The following is a 21,541-nucleotide window of genomic DNA, read 5'->3' on the forward strand; positions in this document are numbered from 1 at the left end:
TATCAACCTTCTCCTGGTAGCATCTGACCCAGATGATGAAAATGAACTTGTGCTGCCACACATTGCTTTGGATTATTATGGAGCAGAACCCATCATTAGCATAGACACATGTTCTCTGAAATGGTGACTGAAGCATGAGTGGACATATGAATCTTCAGTGCATGTGGCATATAAATATTTTGTGATGCAGGCTACAAAAATGCCATATGTATGCATGTTTTCACTTTCAGTTTTATATTGTGAACAAGAAGCAGGCAGCAGGCAAATCTGAACAAAATTATCTGAGCTATTGGCTGAACAAGAAATAGTACTGAGTGGACTTGTAGCTCAAGATTTACATTGTTTTATTTTTGAATGCAGTTTTTTGTACATAATTCTACATTTTAAAGTTCAACTTTCACAAAGAGATTGAACAATAGAATATTTGTGTTATATGAATTGAAAAATACTATTTCTTTTCTTTTTACAGTGCAAATATCTGTAATAAAATAAATATAAAGCGAGTTGTTCGAATCTATTGATTTCAGTTACACGTGTAACATGTTCACAAAATTTAAATAAATGATATTCAGTTAACAGTGCTATTAAACATTACTAATTTTAATTGCTTAACAGCCCTAATTTATATCATTACTATTCATCATAATCTCTAAACAGGTTAACTTTTAAATTGCAAAATCTAAGGTTTAACGAAGGTATACACCAGTATACATGTTCTACCCTATTTTCTTTTTTACACGCTGATTCAAAAAGGCAATGGTGTATAATATTTAATTTGCAATGATAAAATGAAACATAATGCTGACTGAGACACCATTCACCAGTCAGAATATAGAGTGGTACAGAGCCAACAGAAAAATGCCAAATGCTCTATTAGTAAGCACCATTTTGCCTAGCAACCTTTTACAACTTATCAAGACCGAGAAAAGGTTTACCACAGCAGTTAAAGCACAACTGCAATGATCATTCCCTTTTTGAATAAATCAGTGTCACTGATTCACTGCTATGCTCAGGATCATATACTCAATTTAATTCAAGGGTCTCCAACACATGGCACGTGGGCCACCTATGGGCCAGAGCATATTCATAATCCAGTCCAAGAGACCCAGCGGCCCAGAGGGGTTGTATCCATCCCCTAAGCCTCGTCCCTTCCCACCACCATCCTGGCTTCTCCCCCCAATTGCATCTTGATCCCCAAAGGACCCACTGTTGGGGATTACGGGAGAGGAGGAGAACACTGGTGTGGGCTGGCATGCCCTCCCCACTCCAACTGCTGAATCTCCTGTGCAGGACTGAGAATATGCTCCAACCACAGGCCATTAGTTTGAGACTCCTGATTTAATGGTACTCTTTCCATCATTTGCCACACAAACAAAGAAAAATACTGCTGTAGAATGTATTAGTTTGATTTAAGGCATTTTTTTTATATTTTGGCACATGATGTTGAAATTTGTGTTTTAACAGTTTATAAAGCTTTAACTTTTTGAATCTCAACATCCACCATCATTAAATTATCTGACACTTCACCCTCCTCCCCCATTCACCAACTAATATTTTCTGTGAAAATGTAAATAGATAAGAATTGAAAACATGCTTAAAACTCAAAATGAGGCAACTGTGAAAATTTAAATTAATACAAATCTTTTTAAAATGCTTACAAATAAACACTGGTTTGAGCTGCTGAATTTATAAAAATATTTTTTTTTGCCAAGAATAACTACTATCCAACAATGTAAGGCACTTACGAAAAAGGCCAATATAATTGAGGGGTGTATTAACAGGATGATATTATGGAAGCCATGAAATAATTGTTCAGCTCTGCTTGCTATTGAAGCTTTGTCTGGAATATTGTGTCCAGTTTTAGGTGCCATCTTTCTTTAAGAAAGATGTAGGCAAATTGGAAAGATTCAAGAGGTCAGTAACAAAAGTGAGAAAAAAATTGGGAAATGTGATTTATTAGCAACGAGAAGTCCTATGACACCTTATAATAGATTAACAGATTTATTGGAACATAAGCTTTCATGGGCAAAGACCTACTTTGTCAGATGCATGTAGTGGAAATTCCAGAGGCAAGTATAAATATACAGGCACATGAAAAGAGTACCAATCAAGAGAAACTACATGCATCTGACACAGTGGGTCTTTGCACACAAAAGCTTATGCTCCAATAAATCTGTTAGTTTATAAGGTGCCATAGGACTTCTCGTTGTTTATGCAGATCCAGACTAACACGGCTACCCAGCTGATACTAATGATTTATTACGAACACTTGAAAAAAAACCCTCAGTGTATTCAGTCTTGAGAAAAGACTTACGGCAAACGTAATTAGGGTTACCAGATGATTTCAAAAAAATACTGGACATGCTTGATCTCAGATGGTGGTGGAGACTGGCCGGAAGGGGAGTGGGGCTGGTTGGGAACAGGTCGGGGGAGTGGGGCTGGCCACGGGAGATGGGGGCGGGAAGGGGGGGGGGGAACGGCCAGCAGAAAGCAGGGCTGGCTGGGTGGGGACTGGGGGTGGGGGGGAAACAGGGATGGCTGGGAGAGATGTGGCCGGCGGGGAGCGGGGCTGGCCCAGAGAAGGTCAGGAGGAGCGTGGCTTGCCAGGAGAGATCGGGGGAAGGAACTGGACGGCGGGGAGCGGGGTTTGCCAGGAAGGGGATGGGGGGAGCGGGGCTGGCCGAGGAAGACTGGGGGGTGGGGAAGGGAACTGGCCGGCAGAAAGCAGGGCTGGCTGGGAAGAAGTTGGGGGGAGTGGGGCTAGCCGAGGGGGAACTGGACAGCAGGGATTGGGGCTGGCCGAGAGGGGGTCAGGGGAGCTGGGGGGAAACCGGCCAGCGGGGAGTGGGGCTGGCCCGGGTGTACGCAGATCCCAGGGTGCTGCCTGTCCTACGCATGGTCCCGGCGGGGCATATGAGCAACTCCGGCCCTGGGGATTCCATCCTGCCCGGCCCCACCCCCACCTCTCCTCTGTGTAGTTGCATACTGCCTGGCTTGTAGACATGCTCATGCAGTGTGAGTGTGTCTACCAGCCAGGCAGTACACAACTACGTACTGATACTCACAATAATAATAAAACTTACTTAATTAGAAAATACCAGATATTTATATGTCCAGTATTTTCTCAATTTGTTTTCCGGAAAAAAAACTCAAATACCGGACTGTCCAGTTGAAAACCAGACACCTGGCAACCCTAAACATAGTAACAATCTTCATATATTTATAGAGGACACTTAAGAATTATTTTCTATGTCTATTGAAGGTAGGGCAAGAAGTAATAAGGAGATTAGGTTAGATATTAGGAAAAACTTTTGAACTAGAAGTACAATTAATAACTGAAATAGGTTATCAAGGGGCTGCAAGAGCAAGAGCCACTGGACCAGCCGCCGGAGCAGGAGCCGCAGGGCCTGCTGCCTCCACCGCTACAGTCCCTGGGCCGAGCACACCCGCAACGCCGACCACGGGGGCAGCCCACCCAGCCACGGTGGACAACCCTGACGCTGCTGTCACAGACTTCGGGCCTGCCAACATCATGGCCACCACGAGCACCGCGCCTGCAGGTGGGGTCTCTGTCGGCCAGGGGACTGGGGTAGGAAGCAACCCAGGGCAGGGGGCAAGGAACCCCCCGGTGGGCTTGGCGTGTTTCGGGGAGGACTCCCCGCTGAGCCAGTGGTGGGAACCACCCACCACTAATAGGGCCCTGGGTTGGGGCCCGGTGGAAAGGGAGGGCCTGGGGCCCCCTACCCCATCCTCCCAGAGTTTGGACTAGGCCTCAGGGCCTGCGTTTGCCTCAGACTAGGCCTCAGGGCCTGAGTTTGCCTCGGACTAGGCCTCAGGGCTTATGATTGTAATGGACTAGGTCCTAGGGCCTGCGACTGTGATGAACTAGGTCCTAGGGCCTGCAATTGTAATAGACTAGGTCTCAGGGCCTGTGAGTGTAAAGGCTCAGCCCCAGGGCCGAACTGTGCGGGGTGGGACATCCCGTGACACTGAGATATCCATAAAACATGCTTTGGAGATTGCCTGGCAACTACTTAAATGTGTCCCAAAACTGTCATACTTTATGAGACTAATAGTATGTTTGTATATAGTTTTATCAGATCTTATATTCCTCTTATACCTGCAATGAGGAGTAACAGAAGTTGAATTAAGAGCTTTAATTCGAACTACCTAGCCCATACCGCGTGTAGCCGCGGGCAGGTAGTTCGAACTACCGAGCATTTAAAAATGGCGGCTCCCGGGAATATGCAAATAAAGCCCAGGATATTTAAATCCCGGGCTTCATTTGCAAGTTCGAATGACTACATTAGTCACCCTGATTCGAACTAGGGTGGCTAGTGTAGACATACCCTAAGTTAACAATGTAAACATAATATTACAACAAAAGAGCCAATTGGACAGAGAATCAGATCTGGTGAACTCCAGATTAGGTGTACCAAAAATCACAATGGATCTCTGTCCTTGTTAGCAGAAGTATCAGAATGAAGACACACATGAACTCTTAAGCCTGGAGGAAACTTATAAAGGATCACCGGGTAGACCTAATCTCGAGTTTATCCAGAGCATCATCTGCCTTTGAAATGAAAGGATTTTAAAAAATAGCTCCACTACTCTGGATGGGAGTATGGGAAATGACTTTAGCTTTGAAGACTGATACAGAATGGATGTATAAAATGGAATTATTTGGATCACACACATGTTGGAGAACACCATCAGGGATTCGTACATCACAACAGAGAGAAAGAGCCAAACTGATTGGAACCAATGATAGAATGGGTTAGATCTGCCTAATTTGCAAAACAAATGTAAAAACTTTACTATGAATTCTATTAATCAGTATGGGTATGTCTACACTACAAAGTTAGTTCGAACTAATGGACGTTAGTTCGAACTAACTTTCATAGGCGCTACACTAGCGCTCCGTTAGTTCGAACTTAAGTTGAACTAACGGAGCGCTTAGTTAGAACTAGGTAAACCTCATTTTACGAGGATTAAGCCTAGTTCGAACTTACTAGTTCGAACTAAGGGCTGTGTAGCCCTTTAGTTCGAACTAGTGGGAGGCTAGCCCTTCCCAGGTTCCCCCTGGTGGCCTCTCTGGGCACAACCAGGAAAACTCTTCTCCTCTCCCCCAGCCCCGGGCCCTTAAAGGGGTAGACTCTAGCCAGACGGCACTGGAGTCAGCCAGCCCTGCCAGCAATCTCTGCCCCTGAGCCAGTGGCCCCACAATGAGCCAGGTAGCCAGTGGCAGTGAGCCGTCCCCTGCCCAGTCCCTAAGCACCCAGGGGCCAGCCAGGGGCCGTAGACGGCGCGTGGCCTCCTGGTCTAGTGCGGAGGTCATGGACCTCATTGAGGTTTGGGGGCAGGCCCCCAATGTCCATGATCTCTGCACTAGGAGGAGGAATGCGGCAGTCTACGGCCGCATAACAGCTGCCATGGCCAGCAGGGGACACAGGCACACCCAGGAGCAGGTGCGAATTAAGGTGAAACAGCTGCGGCAGGGGTACGCCAGGGCCACAAGGGGCGGCGCCGCTGCAGGGGCTGCCACCTGCCCCTACTTCGCTGTCCTCCACCAACTCTTGAGGGGCACGGCGGTCCGTGCCAGCCCGGGGGACATCGAGCCGGGACCAGAGGGCCCTGACCTGGACGCACCGGAGGGGCCACCGCCAGCTGTTCCAGCAGGGTTGTCCAGGGAGACCGTACCGGGTAAGTAGTTTGAATTAAGTAGTTCGGGGGGGGGGGGGGGAGGTGGGAGGGAGACCAGAGACCGCGTGCGTGGGCCATGCCTTCCACGGATCACGCAGACACCCTTGGGCAGGTGGCTCCAGCTGCGTGACACCTAGGGGCCATTGCCCAATAGGCACATGCTTGTGCAAAGAGACGTGACATGCTCCCGACCCCGGGGCAGGACCCAGCAGGATGCTTTCCCTTCACATGTCTCCTCTACAAGGAGGCAGGGGACATCTCCCCCTCCCCCCCGCCGCCCCGGCCACACTATACATGGCACAGGGACATGGGTGCGGTCTTGGGGCAGCTCCCAGTCCCGGGGAGAGCCAGACATTCTGACCATGGCCTCTGTACAAGCACAGCGGCTGTGACGGTGCAGGACATGGTCACCCTCACATTGCGGAGTTGGGGAGGGGGCTGGGCATCATCCTCTGCGTCCCCAGGGAGAACTGACCACTTCTCTTCTTTCTCTACAGCTGCACCAGCTGCTCGTGCAGGGCGCACCACCCCGCCCGGGACATGCTCCCGCACCCGCGGCCTGCTCCGGACCGCCAGCACGGAGCAGGAGTACCGGGACCAGCACCTGGGGGCCCTACGAGCCGTGCACCGCACACAACAGGCCTGGATGAGGGAAGACCTGCAGGTCCGCCACGAGCTGCTGGCTGAGCTCCGAGGGCTGAGCACCAACCTGCAGCTCCTGCTGCAGAGCATGGTGCCCCGTGCTGGTCCTGCGCTTGCTGCCCCCCCAACTGCTGTCCCTCCTCCCACTCCTGCCCCCCTCCCACCTCTCCCTCCTCAACCCCCACAACCTCTTCCTCAATGTCCACACCCCCCACCTCTACCTCCGCACCCTCCACCCCATCCCCCCGGGGACGCCGAGGCCCCCTCCCTCGCCGTGCTGGGAGGCGGTTGGCCCGGTGAGACCCCCACCCCTGATCCTTCAGTTTCCCCACCCCCTCCTTTCCCTTGCTTCCCCCTTTCAGCTCCCTCCTCCCAGTTTTCCTCCTTCCCTCTCCCACCCTCTCTCTTCCCCTCTCCCACCTCCTTTTCCCAGTTTCCCCGAGTTTTGTTAAATAAACAGAGTTTCTAGTTTTGTCCACATGTTATCTTTATTTTGTACATCAAAAAGAGGGGCTAGGGAAGGGTAAGTGGAAGGAGGTGAGGGAGGAATGGGGCACGAGCCCCCGATGGGGAGGACTGGGCTGGCTCTGCGGGCTTCTAGGGGTGGAAGCTCTCCTGCAGCCCCCCAATTGCTCCCTCTCCCTAGATGGCAGCCTGCGGCAAGTGCAGCCGGGCTGATGGCCGAGTGGTGTGATGTGCCCAGTGTGGGTACACCGGGAAATCCAAGCCAGGACTGGTTTGCAAGCGGGGCACCCCTGAGAACTGTCTGTCCGGGGTGGGGGTCGGGTCCCTGTAAGCGCAGCCCTGGGCTAGCCTGAGGCAGCATCTCCACGCTCTAAGTCCTCCTCTGATGCCCTGCCGGCACTGCTTCTGGCCATCCTTAAGCCCAGTTCAGGGTCCACTCTGTGTGGACATGCTAGTTCGAATTAGCAAAACGCTAATTCGAACTAGTTTTTTAGTCTAGATCCGTTAGTTCGAATTAGCTTAGTTCGAAGTAACTAATTCGAACTAAGTTAGTTAGAATTAACGTTGTAGTGTAGACGTACCCTATTTTATTATTTTGTAAGTATTTATATTTTGATAGTTCCCAAAAGCCCCAAATCAGGATTGGGCCCCCATTTTGCTCGGTACTGTACACATATATAAGATAAACAATCCCTGGATTAACGAGTTTACAATATAAGGGTATGTCTACACTAGGTTGTTAATTCGAGCTAGGTAGGCAAATGAGGCGACTGGAGATGCAAATGAAGGCTGGGATTTAAATATCCCGGGCTTTATTTGCATGTTCCCGTCCAGTCGCCATTTTGAAATTTCACTAGATCGAACTCACTGCCGTGCGGCTACTCACAGCAGTGAAATGTTAATTCAAACTAAGTCCTTAGTGGAATGAAGAGTAACAGTTAATTCAAACTAAGGACTTAATTCGAATTAACGTTTGCCGCGTATAGCAGCGTGGCAGTGAGTTCGGGCTAGTGAAATTTCAAAATGGCGACCGGATAGGAACATGCAAATAAAGCCCGGGATATTTAAATCCCGGCCTTCATTTGCAACTCTGGTCGCCTCATTTGCCTACCTAGCTCAAATTAACGAGCTAGTGTAGACATACCCTTAAAGCTCTTTGTAAGCATTGTCAAAGTTTGTTTTAAAAGTAAAATTGTTAGGACTCAAAACTGAAAAGAACATTACCAATCTTAATCCTGGAAAAACAGCTACTATTTCATGTATATGCTTTCAAGATTCCATATTTATCTTGCAAACTGACGACAAACATCTAAAGCGAGGGTGTGACGGACCCGCGGGGGTCCACACTGCTGGGAGGGAAGCCTCTCTTCCCCGCAGGGAGGAAGACAAGTTGGCGCCACAGCCGATCAGGGTAGTTCCAGCCACCGGCTCAGTGAGGCCAGGGCCGAGCGGAAGGGTGACGCGGCCCTGCCATGTAGCAGGCGGGGCTGAGTCATGCCGACGCTCTCCAGTGTGACGCCGGGGGAGCGTACCGGCAGGCAAACGTAGGGAGGCTCAGGGGACGGGGCTCCTGATGCTCCGCCCGACATCCCAGAATGGGACGGTGCGGGGGGGGTGCACCATGAGTAGTTTCTGTTCTGAAACAGCCTAGGACTGATAATACCAAGCATTCTGCTCTTCAGATTAACAGTTCACTAGGGCTATGTCTAGACTTCAAGCCTCTTTTGAAAGAGGTTTTTTCAAAAGAGACTTTCGAAAAAGCCTCTTTCGAAAAAGAGTGTCTAGACTACAACTAGTACTTTCAAAAAAGCAAGCTGCTTTTTCGAAAGAGAGCACCCAGGCAGTCTGGATGCTCTCTTTCGAAAAAGTAGTTTGCATTACATAGCGCCTTTTTTCGAAAGAGCACTTTCAAAAAAAGGCGTTTTTCCTCGTAAATGAACCTTTTCCCTGGTCGAAAAAGTGCTGGGTTCTTTCAATTTACTTTAGAAAGAATTCGGCAGCAGTCTAGATGCAAGGAAAGTTTTTTCGAAAAAAGTGGCCTTTTTTCGAACAAAAAAAAAAACCCTGTAGTTTAGATACATCCTAGGAGAGCTTGAGAACCACTTACCTCCAAAATGCATAACTTGAAAACAGTGTCACCAATAATCACTAATCATTCAATCCATCTTATAAGGGGTAAATAACAGACCAATTTTTTTTCGCTAAGTAGTGAGGTGAAGTATACTTTAAAAACTTTGATTTAGTTACTTATTCAAAATAGAAGCCATTTTTTGGCTCTAATTAGGAATGTTAAAATCCAGTGTAACTGGTTAAACAGTTAAATGTGAAGTTTACTTAACCGGCTAACCAATTAAGGGGGCATCTCTCCAATACATTTGGGCTGAAGCAGGCCATCCCCACCAGCCCAGCTGGGCTGGAGCGGTCCACCGCTGAAAGGGTGGGAGGGGAGCTGCTCCGACCCCCACCAGTTAACTGGACCAAGTAAGCATCACCTGTTAAGGGTGATGCTTACTTGCTAACATTTCACATCCCTAGCTCCAATAGCCCATAATTAGCTTGAGCAATTCAAACACATAGTTTTGAGTTTGGCAGCACTCAAAAGACAACAAATAACAGATATGAACTCCGACAAGAGCAAGACACACAAAAAAGCTTCTTTTATCCATTAACTCATTTTAATAAGCAGAATGATCCTTCTATGTATCATTCAGTCTACTCAAAAGTTATAACCTCCTTCAGTGATATCATATAACATATAAACTATTTCTTTTTGGATTTTCAGTCTATTCTAGAAAAAATATACTACATTATTTCCCAATTTTCAATTTGTTCATAGCACACAGTTCAAACTAATTACACCTAAGACATTTCAACCATAATGGAAGATTAAGCTAATTTACAAAACATATTGGGGGAGGGAGATTGGATGAAATGTTAGAGACTAGCACAGATTCTTGAAAGTTGTACATTAGCATATTTTAAAAAAGAAAAAGAAAAACTGAACAGCTCAAGTTCAATTTATAAAATGCTTTCTCTCTCTTAACAAAAGAACAAATCGCACAACCCAAAAAATGAAAGGTAAAAACAAAATCTCCTCTCATAAGAATATCTTATTGCAAGTTTTATTTCTTTATCGGGCAACATAATAAACACTCAGTTTATTTTGCGAGCAATGATTAAAGCCAGTGTCATTAGTCCTTGTGAGGATTTTAAATCACAGTACTAATCAGATAAACTTTATGTATCCTGATCAGGCAAGTCAAAAAAGGACAACTACTTCTCTCCCAAAATAAGAAGTAGCTCAATGTAGTGATTCAACTGGAATTCTCAACGGAATTCTAAAAACATTACAATAAATGTTAATAATCAATTAAACAGAACTTGCCAGAAAGGCATTTCAAAAGCTTAGCTCAAATGTAGTCTAATTTTTATTCAGTAAAAAAAACAGAGTTGGACCATTCTTTGTTAAGAAGTATAAAGTAGGGGAAAAATCTCAATTCAAGTAGTACTAATTAGGTTGTCAGATATGTTTAACATTAGCTGATTTTGTCTAATTCTATCAATTCTTATGTTTTGGGCTTCAGGACAATTTAAAAACTGTTGTAAATTGGCTTCTCGAGTGCCTTCAAACAAACAACTATTCTCAGATTTAAAGTCCCAAAATGAATTCTTGAAAGTATTGTGTTAAAAATTTCTTCCAAAGAAAAGTGACTGTATAAACGTTTGAGCTGCCAAACTATGCTAGAAAAACATGAAGTGCGGAAAGATAATTAAGAGATAAGAGAACTGAATAGAACAATTAAAAAAAGAAAACAAGATCAAAATTAAGTAATCAAGTGGAAAAGCCTGTTACTCTAATTTTCTGTATTGTGACATTAAAATGTAGCTCCTTTCCTCCAATGCAAGAGTCTTTAAAATTCACTAACAAAAATGCTAACTGCCTATAACAAAAACAGCAGTAGATAATGACAAATAATTCCATTTTCAGCTCAGTGCAGCTTATCTTTAGCAAATATCTCTTTCTGTGAGGACGCCATTTTATCAAACCTGAAATGCAGCCAAAAGCTTAGGACGCTGCGCTGCTGCTCTGTCTCGGAAATGTTATGTAATAAATTGATTTAACAGAAGCAGATGCTATTTGCTCAGGGTTTTTTGTGGAGGCTTTTTTTGCTCTAAAAGGGGCTGATGGGTAATGAAATACCTGAGGAAAGGTGCCGCCCAACCATCCTAGGAGACGCTACATTGTGTGCAGAGCTGTCTCTATCCTTCATCTATGTTCGCCTGGGCTCTCAGCTTCAATATGTCGGCTGTGTACAGTGTGAGCCTCATCCTGTAGAGCTGCCAAGAAAATCTCTCGATGCAAGCGTGCGCCCAGACAACCTGCAAGCTCAGTCGGGCCTTACTTGCACTGGCTTTGGAAATGCCCTTTTCACACAAGGAGCTCCCCCCTGGCCCCTGGCAATCTCTCAGCCCCTTTACCACTGAGTTAAGGAATCAACATACTAGGATTTTTAATCTTTGATTATCTAATTGCAGCTGACACTAAACCAATCTTCCTTCCTCTTTAAATTCTTTCAACTGTCACAAAACATTTTCACTTCAGGACCTAGCTACAATTAGCACTCTAGCTGCTTTTCTTCTGTTTTTTTGAAAGTCAGCCAAATGAACAGCCACATACTGCTGATTGGCTGCATGCAAATACATTCCTGCCTCCTTCATGTCTTCCTCCTCCCCGCTCCCTCTATGACAACGGCTCTAGACATTTGGCATACCAACAGTAGCTATAATATTTAGATTCAAGTCCCATATGTAAATCGGCAAGCTGCCAAATTCTTAATTACTTTCCTGGCTCTATCTAAAAAAAGATCTGAGTAACAAACATGAGAGCATTTTAATCAAAGCCTCTGTTTATAAGTGTAAAAAATAGCAGCCCCCAGCAACTCATCAGATGGAGATGTTTTTTGCCATGCTATGCAGGAGGAGGAAAAATTCTTTAATAATTGTAGACCAGAGACCATTCCCAGACTTGTGTACAGTGTACACAAAAAACAACACAATGATCTGTCATTTTCAGGACCCGGACAGCATCATGAGTTATACTAATACAAATGTACAGTGCTTATATAAATGCAAAGATACAAAAGCTTTAACAGGCACATTTATTACATTCCAATTTCTTTTAAATGCACTGCCTTTGCAAGTACTTTCCTTTCTCACTTCTCTGCTCTTCCTTTCCTCTGCCTAAAATACCAACTACTTTTATATTAAATTCAACATGTTTTAATTATAATTATTTACAACTTATGTCAGGCTTTTAGCTGAGCTATTTTAGCAATTAACTTAGATTGCATATCACTGATGCCTCTTTGAAGGTTTGGTTGTATTCTTAGAATTGCTACCACACTAACATTTCACCACTGTCAAATTTGTGGGCAAATTAAACATTCTTGAAAGCATTCATTTTTTAAACTCTCTATTTGTTTATAATTACCTCAGAAAACTGAAAAGGCTCAACTTAAATCTATGTAAATTAGAACATGAAAATACAATTTCCCTTTGACTTTGCCTTTTTCAATTTGGAAAAAAATAGAATACACTGGTTTTAATAGAACCATAACTGGCATGAATACAAGAATATCTTTGAGAACTCCGCTATTTGTGATGAATGCACTTTTTATTTGCCCTGCTGCAGAAACAGCAAAGAATGTACAACACTCTTTGCAAGAGTTCCACAAACATAAAACAAAAAACAGGACTATGTAGCACTTAAAAGACTAACAAGATGGTTTATTAAGTGATGAGCTTTTGTGGGCCAGACCCATTTCCTCAGATCACTACTGAGGTGATCTGATGCACTGCTGGATGCTTGGCCACCAGTGTTCTCTCTAAGCTGCTTGGCAGCACAGCTTAACAGGTGATTAATCAGCCCCACCCAGTAAGAGGCTCAGGGCTAATTAATCACCTGTGAAGCTGCTGCCATGCAACTTAGAGGGAACACTAGGGGCCACCCACTCCTTAGTTTTCTCTCTACCTGGAAACCCAGCCTGCTATAAAGGTGTCCAAAGCAGAGGGGAGGAAGGGAGGGTTGTGGAACTCCCCAAGGGCGGCTCATCTCAAAGAACAATCAGTTACTGCTAAAGGTGAGTAACCGCCTCCTTTTCTTTGAGAGATGTCCCTGGGGGTGCTGCACAGGAGATGACTACAAAGCAATGTGCCCTATGGAGGTAGGGACTTCAGGTCAGGTAGGAAAGCCATTGACAGTCTTTGCCTCTCTGGAGGAAGAAAGAGGCCCCTGTGAGAGTGCATAACGTCAGGCAAAGGTTTGGTCTGAGGCCCATGTTGCAGCAGCATATATGTCTTCAACAGGGACCTTGCGCAGGTAAGCAACCGACATGGCTATTGCCCTGGTGGAGTGCACATGGATTGGGGTAGGTGGTGGTAATTGGTTTTGATGTCAACACATTCTGGTGCAGTCTGAATCAATCCAGTGTGACAGTCTTTGGGATAATATCTGGTTTCCCTCGTTGCGTTCTGCAACAGAGATGAAGCGTTTAGGAGACACTCTAAAGGGCCTCGTTCTATGGAGGTAGAAGGAAAATGCTCTATGTATACAAAAGATATGCATTTGTGCTTCAAAGGTATTGGCATGAGGTTTGGGGAAGAATACAGGTAAGTGGATAGTCTGATTGATGTGAAAGGTTGAGTAAACCTTGGGTAGGAATTTGGGATGGGTGCATAGAGACATCTTATCTTTAAAGAAGGTAGTGTATGGGGGATCTGCCATTAGGGTGGCAATTTTCCCTACCCTACGGACTGATGTTATCGCCATGAGGAATGCTGTTTTCTGGGATTGGTTGAGAAGTGAGCATGTGGCCAGAGGTTTAAATGGGGGTTTTGTGAGGGTATTTAATACCAAATGTAAATCCCACGGTGCATGTGGAATAGTTACTTCTGGGTATAATGCTTGTAGGCCTTTTAGGAATCGTTTCCTCATAGAATGTGCAAACACTGTGGTGTCACTGATCCGTGCGTGTATGGAATGTGGCAATAGCTGCTAGGTGCACTTTAATTGAGCTGATGGAGAGGTGGGAGTGTTTAAGGTAGAATAAGTAATCCAGTATTACAAAGGGGCTGTCTCCAGAGCTATATTGTGGGCAGCAGCCCAATGAACAAAACTTGACAATTTGTCTTGCGTATTGAAGGGGCTCTACTGTGGAGTAGACCGTTTTGTACCCAGGCTGAACAGTGTAGCTCTATTCAAGAGAGCCATCTAGGTACCAAGCTTTTAGAAACTGTGGGTGGAGATTGGGTTCCTGGTTGGAAAAAGATCCTCGGGCCGCATGGAAGTGTGATTGGGGGACATAAAGCCATTCTATTCAGGAAGGGGATCCATGGTTGCTGGGACCAGCAAGGGGCCGTGAGGATGATCCTTGCCCTGTCCCTCCATATGTTGAGAGTTGTCCTGCTGAGGAGGGGAATTGGAGGGAATGCATACAATAGGTGGTGTTCCCACTTAAGAATGAGGGTATCTCCTAAAGAGTCCTTACCAATGCCAGCCCTGGAGCAATATGGGGGCACTTTTCGTTCGCTCTTGTGGCAAAGAGGTCTAGACAGGGATACCTCCATTGTTCGAATATTGTTACGAGGACTCTGTGATCGATCTGCCCCTCATGGTCCTGAGGTAGAGAACCATGCTTAGTGCACTGGCAGTGGTGTTTAGGGCACCAGGAAGGTGGCATGTGCTTATGGAGATAGCATGAATGAGATACCAGTTCCACAGGCAACAGCTTCCGTGCATAAAGCATGAAATCTGGCACCACCTTGCTTGTTTTATATAAAACATGCAGGCAATTTTGTTGGTATATATTCTGACATGTCTTCTGGATATGTGAGGTAGAAAATGTTGATAGGCAAGCCATACAGTCCTGAGCTCGAGGACGTTGATGTGTAGGGCCCTTTCTGTGGGTGTCCATAGGCCCCGAGTCGTGGAATCTTTCATGTGTGCCCCCCAGCCTGTAAGGGAGGCATCAGTAGTGATGACCACAGTAGGTTCTGGATTTTGAAAAGCGATGTCTTTGAATAAGTTCCCTGGGTTTGTCCACCATAATATTGCACTTTTTACTGTGTGAGAAATAGATAGGGTTTTGGTGAGAGGGTGAAAGTTTGGCTTGTAAGCTGATATGAGCCATCTCTGAAGGCATCTCAGAGAGAGACGAGCATTGGGAATGATAGGATTGTGAGATGCCACAGAACACTAGAATTGGAAGGGACCTCGAGAGGTCATCGAGTGCAGTCCCTGCCCTCATAGCAGGACCAAGCACCATCTAGAACATCCCTGATAGATGACTATAACCTACTCTTAAATATCTCCAGAGATGGAGATTCCACAACCTCCCTAGGCAATTTATTCCAGTGTTTGAATACCCTAACAGTTAGGAAGTTTTTCCTAATGTCCAACCTAAACCTCTTTTGCTGCAGTTTAAGCCCATTGCTTCTTGTTCTATCCTCAGAGGCCAAGATGAACAAGTTTTTTCCCTCCTTCTTGTGACACCCTTTTAGATACTTGAAAACCGCTATCATGTCCCCTCTCAGTTTTATCTTTTCTAAACTAAACAAGCCCAATTCTTTCAGTCTTCCCTCATAGCTCATATTCTCTAGACCTTTAATCATTCTTGTTGCTCTTCTCTGGACCTTCTCCAATTTCTCCACATCTTTTTTGAAATGCGGTGCCCAGAACTGGACACAATACTCCAACTGAGGCCTAATCAGCACAGAGTAGAGCAGAAGAATGACTTCTTGTGTCTTGCTCACAACACTCCTGTTAATGCATCCCAGAATCATGTTTCCTTTTTTTGCAACAGCGTCATGTGCCATATGGCCTAGAAGTTGAAGACAGTCATGAGTAGTGGTGACACATGGCATTAGGCGCAGCCTTAGGACTAGATTGTGAATCTTTAGAAACCTGTCTCAAAGGAGGGAGCCCATTGCAAAAGTTGAGTCAAGCTGTGCTCTGATGAATTGTATGCATTGAGTTGGTATGAATACTGATTTTGTATCATTTACTAGTAGTCCCAAAGATTGGAAGCATTCTTGAACAAAGTAAGCGCTGCAACAAGAGTTATCCTCGCTTCTTGCCTTGACAAAGCAATCATCAAGATAAGGATAAATAATGATATTCTGTTTCCTAATGTGGGCCGTGACCACTGCCAGCATCTTGGAAAAAGCTCTCAGTACAGTGGAGAGGCTGAAATGTAGGACCATGTATTAGTAGTGTTGTGTATCTAAGATGAAGTGGAGAAACCATCTTTGGGTGGGGTAAATCATAACATGTACCTTGTAAGTCAATAAATGAAAACCAATTATCTGGCTCCAGAGAAGAGATAATGGTAGCCACCATCTTGAACTTTTGCCTCTTCACAATTTTGTTAAGGACTCTAAGGTCTGAAATTGGATGCTATCCTCTAGTGTTTTTCTGTGTGAGGAAATAATATGAACAAACTCCACTCCCATGATATTCCTGTAAGACTGCCTCTATAGTGCCCAACTGGAGATGTTCAGCTTCCTGCAGCAGAATGGTCTTCTGAAATTAGTCCCTGAAGAGGAAAAGGTAGGGGGATGAAAAGGAAGGGGATGGTGTATTCTGACAGGATTGTTTGATGCACCCATCAATCAAAGGTTTTGTTCTGCCACTTCATATAGAAAGGCGAAAGGTTATGAGTGAATAGCTTGTCATTTGACAGATCTGGAGCGAGTAGGATCATTTTCAGGCTCTCAACAGGTGGTTCAAATTTGTTTATTTGGTTGGAGTGGCTGATTGGTAGCGCTGCCCTGATTGCGTCTGAGCTGTTGCCTGCCACAACCACGGGGAAGTCAGTGGATATAATATACCTTGACTTTAGCAAAGCTTTTGATATGGTCTCCCACAATATTCTTGCCAGCAAGTTAAGTAAGTATGGAGTGGATAAATGGACTGTAAGGTGGATAGAAAGCTGACTAGATTGTTGGGCTCAACAGCTTGATGTCTGGTTCACGGTTGATTTCAAGTAGAGTGCCCCAAGGATCAGTTCTAGAGTCGGTCTTGTTCTACATCTTTATTAATGACCTGAATGAAGAGATAGATTGCACACTCACCAAGTTTGAGGATGACACTAAGCTAGGAGTAGAGGTACATATGTTGGAGGGCAGGGATAGGGTCCAGAGTGACCTAGACGGATTAGAGGATTGGGCCAAAATAAATCTGATGAGGTTCAACAAGGACAAGTGTAGAGTCCTGCACTTGGGATGGAAGAATCCAAAGCATTGTTACAGGCTGGGGTATGTCGCAGTTCAGCAGAAAAGGACCTGGGGATTGTAGTAGATGAGAAGCTGGATATGAGTCAATAGTGTGCCCTTGTAGCCAAGAAGGCTAATGGCATATTAGAATGCATTAGGAGGAGCACTGGCAGCACATCTACAGAAGTGATTAATTCCCCTTTATCTGGCACTGGTGAGGCCACATCTGGAGTATTGTGTCCAATTCTGGGTTCCCCACAACAGAAAAGTTGTAGACGCATTGGAGAGGGTACAGTGGAGGGCAATCAAAATAATTAGGGGGCTGGAGCACATGACTTATGAGGAGAGACTGAGGGATTTGCACTTCTTTAGTCTGCAGAAGAGAAGAGTGAGGGGGGATTTGATGGCAGCCTTCAACTTTCTGAAGGGAGGTTTCAAAAAGGATGGAGTCAATCTGTTCTCAGTAGTGATAGAACAAGGAGCAATGGTCTCAAGTTGCAGAGCGGGAGGGCTAGGTTGGATATTAGGAAAAAATATTTCACTAGGAGGGTGGTGAAGTACTGGAATGGGTTACCTAAGGAGGTGGTGGAATCTCCATTCCTAGAGGTTTTTAAGTCTCAGCTTGACAAAGCCATGAGTGGGATTTATTTGGGATTGGTCCTGCTTTGGGCAGGAGGCAGGACTCGAAGACCACTGAGGTCTCTTCCAGCCCTATGATTCTATGATTGTGTTGTTGTGGTGGTTGATGGTACCTGTCTTTGCTACTTGTAGGTGTGGGGTGGATACCTGGGTCTTGAATACAGTTGGTATCTATACTGCCTCCTTCTGGTTGCCGGTGTGTGGATACCAAGAAAGCGTTGCGTCGCTCAGGAATCCTTCATGGAATGGAGGACCTCATTAATCTTAGTTGAAAACCACTTCTCGCCCTCAAATGGTAAATCCTCCACAGTTGATTGGATTTCACGAGGAGATGTGGAGGAATTGGACCAGGAAGCCCATCTCATAACGACTGCAATTGATGTTAATCTGGTGGCTGTATATGCAGCATCGAGAACAGCTTACAACCTTGTTTGCGATATTGCATGACCTTTTGCAATGACCACTCTGAACTGTTGCTTTTTGGCTTCGGGTATGTCATCTATAAAGGTAAAACTTAAAAAACAACAAATAGTCTAGTAGCACTTTTAACGACTAACAAAACATGTAGATGGCATCATGAGCTTTCGTGGGCACAACCCACTTCTCCAGATGACCAGAGTGTTGGAAGTCCAGATCCAAGAATAAATAAGGGAAGGAGGGGACAGACAGGTGTTTGTTAGTCTTTGAAGTGCTACCAGACAATTTGTCGTTTTTTAAGTTTTTCCTGTTACAGACTAACTCAGCTACTCCTCTGAAGCTTTTTATCAATAAAGGTGTTAAACTTCATGTAGTTGTTAAAATTATATTTACTAAGCATTGCAGCATAGTTGACAACTCTGAGCTGCAAGGTGGATGAGGTATAAATGTTCTTGCCAAACAAATCCAGCCTTTTGTTCTCTCTGTCCACCGGGGTGGATTGAGATTGATTTTGCTTATTCCTCTGGTGAATGGCATCAACCACGAAAGAGATTGGGGATGGGTGTGTGAAGATGCATTCCGAGCCTTTAGGGGGGAACATAGTATTTCTGGCCTGCCCTCTTGCAGATCAGGGTGATGATAGTGGGGGTCTGCCACACGGTTTTGACAGGTTCCATGATAGCTGGATTGATAGGCAAAATCATTTTGGTGGATGGTGTGGCCTGGAGAATATTGATAAGTTCATATTGTGTGTTCTGCACCTCCTCCATGGCAATGTTGAGATCAGCTGCGACCCTTTTAAAAAGGCGCATGAACAAAGAGACGGGAAGCTTTGCCTAAAAATGATTATGCTAGAAAAGGCTCAGCACCTCCATGGCGATGTTGAGATCAGCTGCGACCCTTTTATCCTTGTAAGAAGATAAAGTCATCAGCTGTTGTTGGAGGCTGTGGTATGACTTCCTCATTAGATGAAGAGGATGAATTTGTCTCTGGGGATGTATCCAGGCTTGACTTGTGAGACTGAGGATCATCAGTTTCCTGTTGCTTCCTCTGTGGTGAGGCAGATTGTAGTAGAGAAAATGGGGGATGAGCATGTCTCTTTTTTGAATGTCTCTTTTTGTAATCATAAGACCATGGACTCTCCACTGGACTCTCTTCAATGCATCTAAGTCCTTTCTGTAGTGGGGGGCTCAGAATTGGATGCAATACTCAAGATGTGGCCTTATCAATGCCAAATAAAGGGGAATAATCACTTCTCTAGATCGGCTGGCAATGCTGCTACTAATGTAACCCAATATGCCATTAGCCTTCTTGGCTACAAGGGCACACTGTTAACTCATATCTAGATTCTCGTCCACTGTAATCCCCAGGTCCTTTTCTGCAGAATTTCTGCTTAGCCAGTGTTCCCCAGCCTGTAGCCATTTGGGATTGTTCTATCCCAAGTGCAGAACTCTACACTTGTCATTGTTGAATCTCTTCAGATTTCTTTTAGTCCAATCCTCCAATTTGTCTAGGTCACTCTAGAGACCCTAACCATACCCTCCAATGTATCTACCACTCTCCCTAGTTTAGTGTCATCCACAAACTTGCTGAGGGTGCAATCCATCCCCCCATCCAGGTAATTAATAAAGATGTTAAACAAGACTGACTCTAGAACTGATCCTTGGGGCACTCCACTTGAAACCAAACAGACATCAAGCCATTGAGCCCGACAATCTACTCATATTTCTATCCATTTTACAATCTATTTATCCAATCCATACTTCCATAACTTGCTGGTAAGAATTACATATCAAAAGCTTTGCTAAAGTCAAGGTATATCACATCTACTGACTTGCTTATGTTCATAGAGCCAGTTACCTCTTCAAAGAAGGCAATCAGGTTGGTCAGGCATGACTTGCCCTTGGTGAATCCATGTTGATTATTCCTGATCAGTTTCCTCTCTTCCAAGTGCTTTAAAATGCATTCCGTGAGGATCCCCTCCATGATTTTTCCAGGGACTAAGGTGAAGCTGACAGATCTCTAGTTCACTGGATTGTCCTTCATCCCTTTTTAAAAGATGGGCACTATATTTGCCTTTTTCCAATCATCTGGGACTTCCCGCATTCTCCACCATTTTCAAAGATAATGGCCAAAAGTTCTGCAATGATATATGCCAACTCCCTCAGCACCCTTCGATGCATTAAATCCGGCCCCATGGATTTATGTATGACTAACTTCTCTAAATAGTCTTTAATCAGTTGTTTCTCCACCGAGGGCTGCCCACTTCCTTCCCATACTGCAGGGCTACTCAAGTATGGAAACCCCGGTGGCCACAATGATACTTACAGTACGTACAGTACATACTTGCAGGTCTCAATTTAAGTGTGGTTGCATATACATGCGAATATATATGCAAATATATGCATATAGCTTCTTTGACATGGATGGGCATGAATACAAAGATTAAGGCAAGTCTATACAACACACAATCCCCCTTTAAGTCAGTTCTGCTGTGGGAGAAAAATCAAATAACTCCAATTGTGTCTAAGGGGGGGACTGTGCAGGAAATCAAAACTCTCTAAAAGAAAACTGCTGTAAGGGTTAAAAGTTTTCCAGGCCTCTCTCCCTGTATCAGAGAGAAATCAAATTAACTTTAATCAAGACCCTTACAATGCCTATCTCAAGTTCATGGATACTCCTAGTCTGTCACAATTTGTCATGTAAACACTTATCTTTGTCACAGTTTGCCTTGTAGACTCCTCCACTCAAGTTCTCATGTGGCTTTGTTCTGTAAAACTTAGTTCTAGCACTCCTGGTGTGAACAGAAAGTCTCAGAGTACTTCTGCTGAGACTTTGATATGTTAAAGAAAACAATCAACAACTACTGTTTGAACATAATGTATAAAGAATCCCTGAAACTGTCTCTCAGTGCTGCCGCTGCTCACTCTGATAGCGGTCAGCCTGCATGCATGCATAATAAAGTTTTCCTTCTAGGTTTCTCTCCTGCCTCACTGCTTTGACCTCCAGCCTCGGACCCTTCTGGGGGCTCTGTACCCCAGGGGAGCGAGATTTCCCCCACACTGCTGATATTAATAAAACGCAATATTTACCTGATTTTCACCCATATGACAGCACTTTTAATGAGCAATGACAGTCCAGGAATTTAACTACTAAAATGCGCATCAAAAGAAGACCATTATATGAGCACTCCAACCTGCGGTGGGTGGGGAGTTCGGCGAGTCAGGCCAGACATGAGAGACAAAAACGGACAGGTGTCTGAGAGCACTGTCCTGGATTCCCAGAAGGGCTGACATCCCCACATGGGAGTCCATCACTCCATGAGGGACAGAGACAGGGCTGTCCGGCCGCAGCGCCAGACCCAAACATGGCAAGTGTAGAGACAGTCAACACCTCAAAGGCT

The 21,541-nt window shown here is 45.0% G+C and overlaps 1 protein-coding gene across 7 annotated transcripts in view; it reads right to left on the bottom strand.

Annotated features, from left to right (window-relative positions):
• The window catches only part of TNRC6C (trinucleotide repeat containing adaptor 6C), a 351,877-nt gene that overhangs the window by 150,098 nt on the left and 180,238 nt on the right, over nucleotides 1-21,541 (bottom strand). Inside the window, exon 1 of one of the 7 annotated variants that reach the window (XM_075903561.2) lies at nucleotides 11,012-12,756. The exons of the other annotated variants lie outside the window; for them this stretch is intronic. Coding sequence (XP_075759676.1) covers nucleotides 11,012-11,081 — 70 coding nt within the window. The 5' untranslated portion in view covers nucleotides 11,082-12,756. Of the gene's footprint in view, nucleotides 1-11,011; nucleotides 12,757-21,541 lie in introns of those variants that run through there. 7 annotated transcript variants of the gene reach the window in all.

The sequence above is a fragment of the Pelodiscus sinensis genome, chromosome 20, assembly GCF_052426305.1.
Source record: "Pelodiscus sinensis isolate ZL-2025 chromosome 20, ASM5242630v1, whole genome shotgun sequence".
NCBI lineage: Eukaryota > Metazoa > Chordata > Testudines > Trionychidae > Pelodiscus > Pelodiscus sinensis.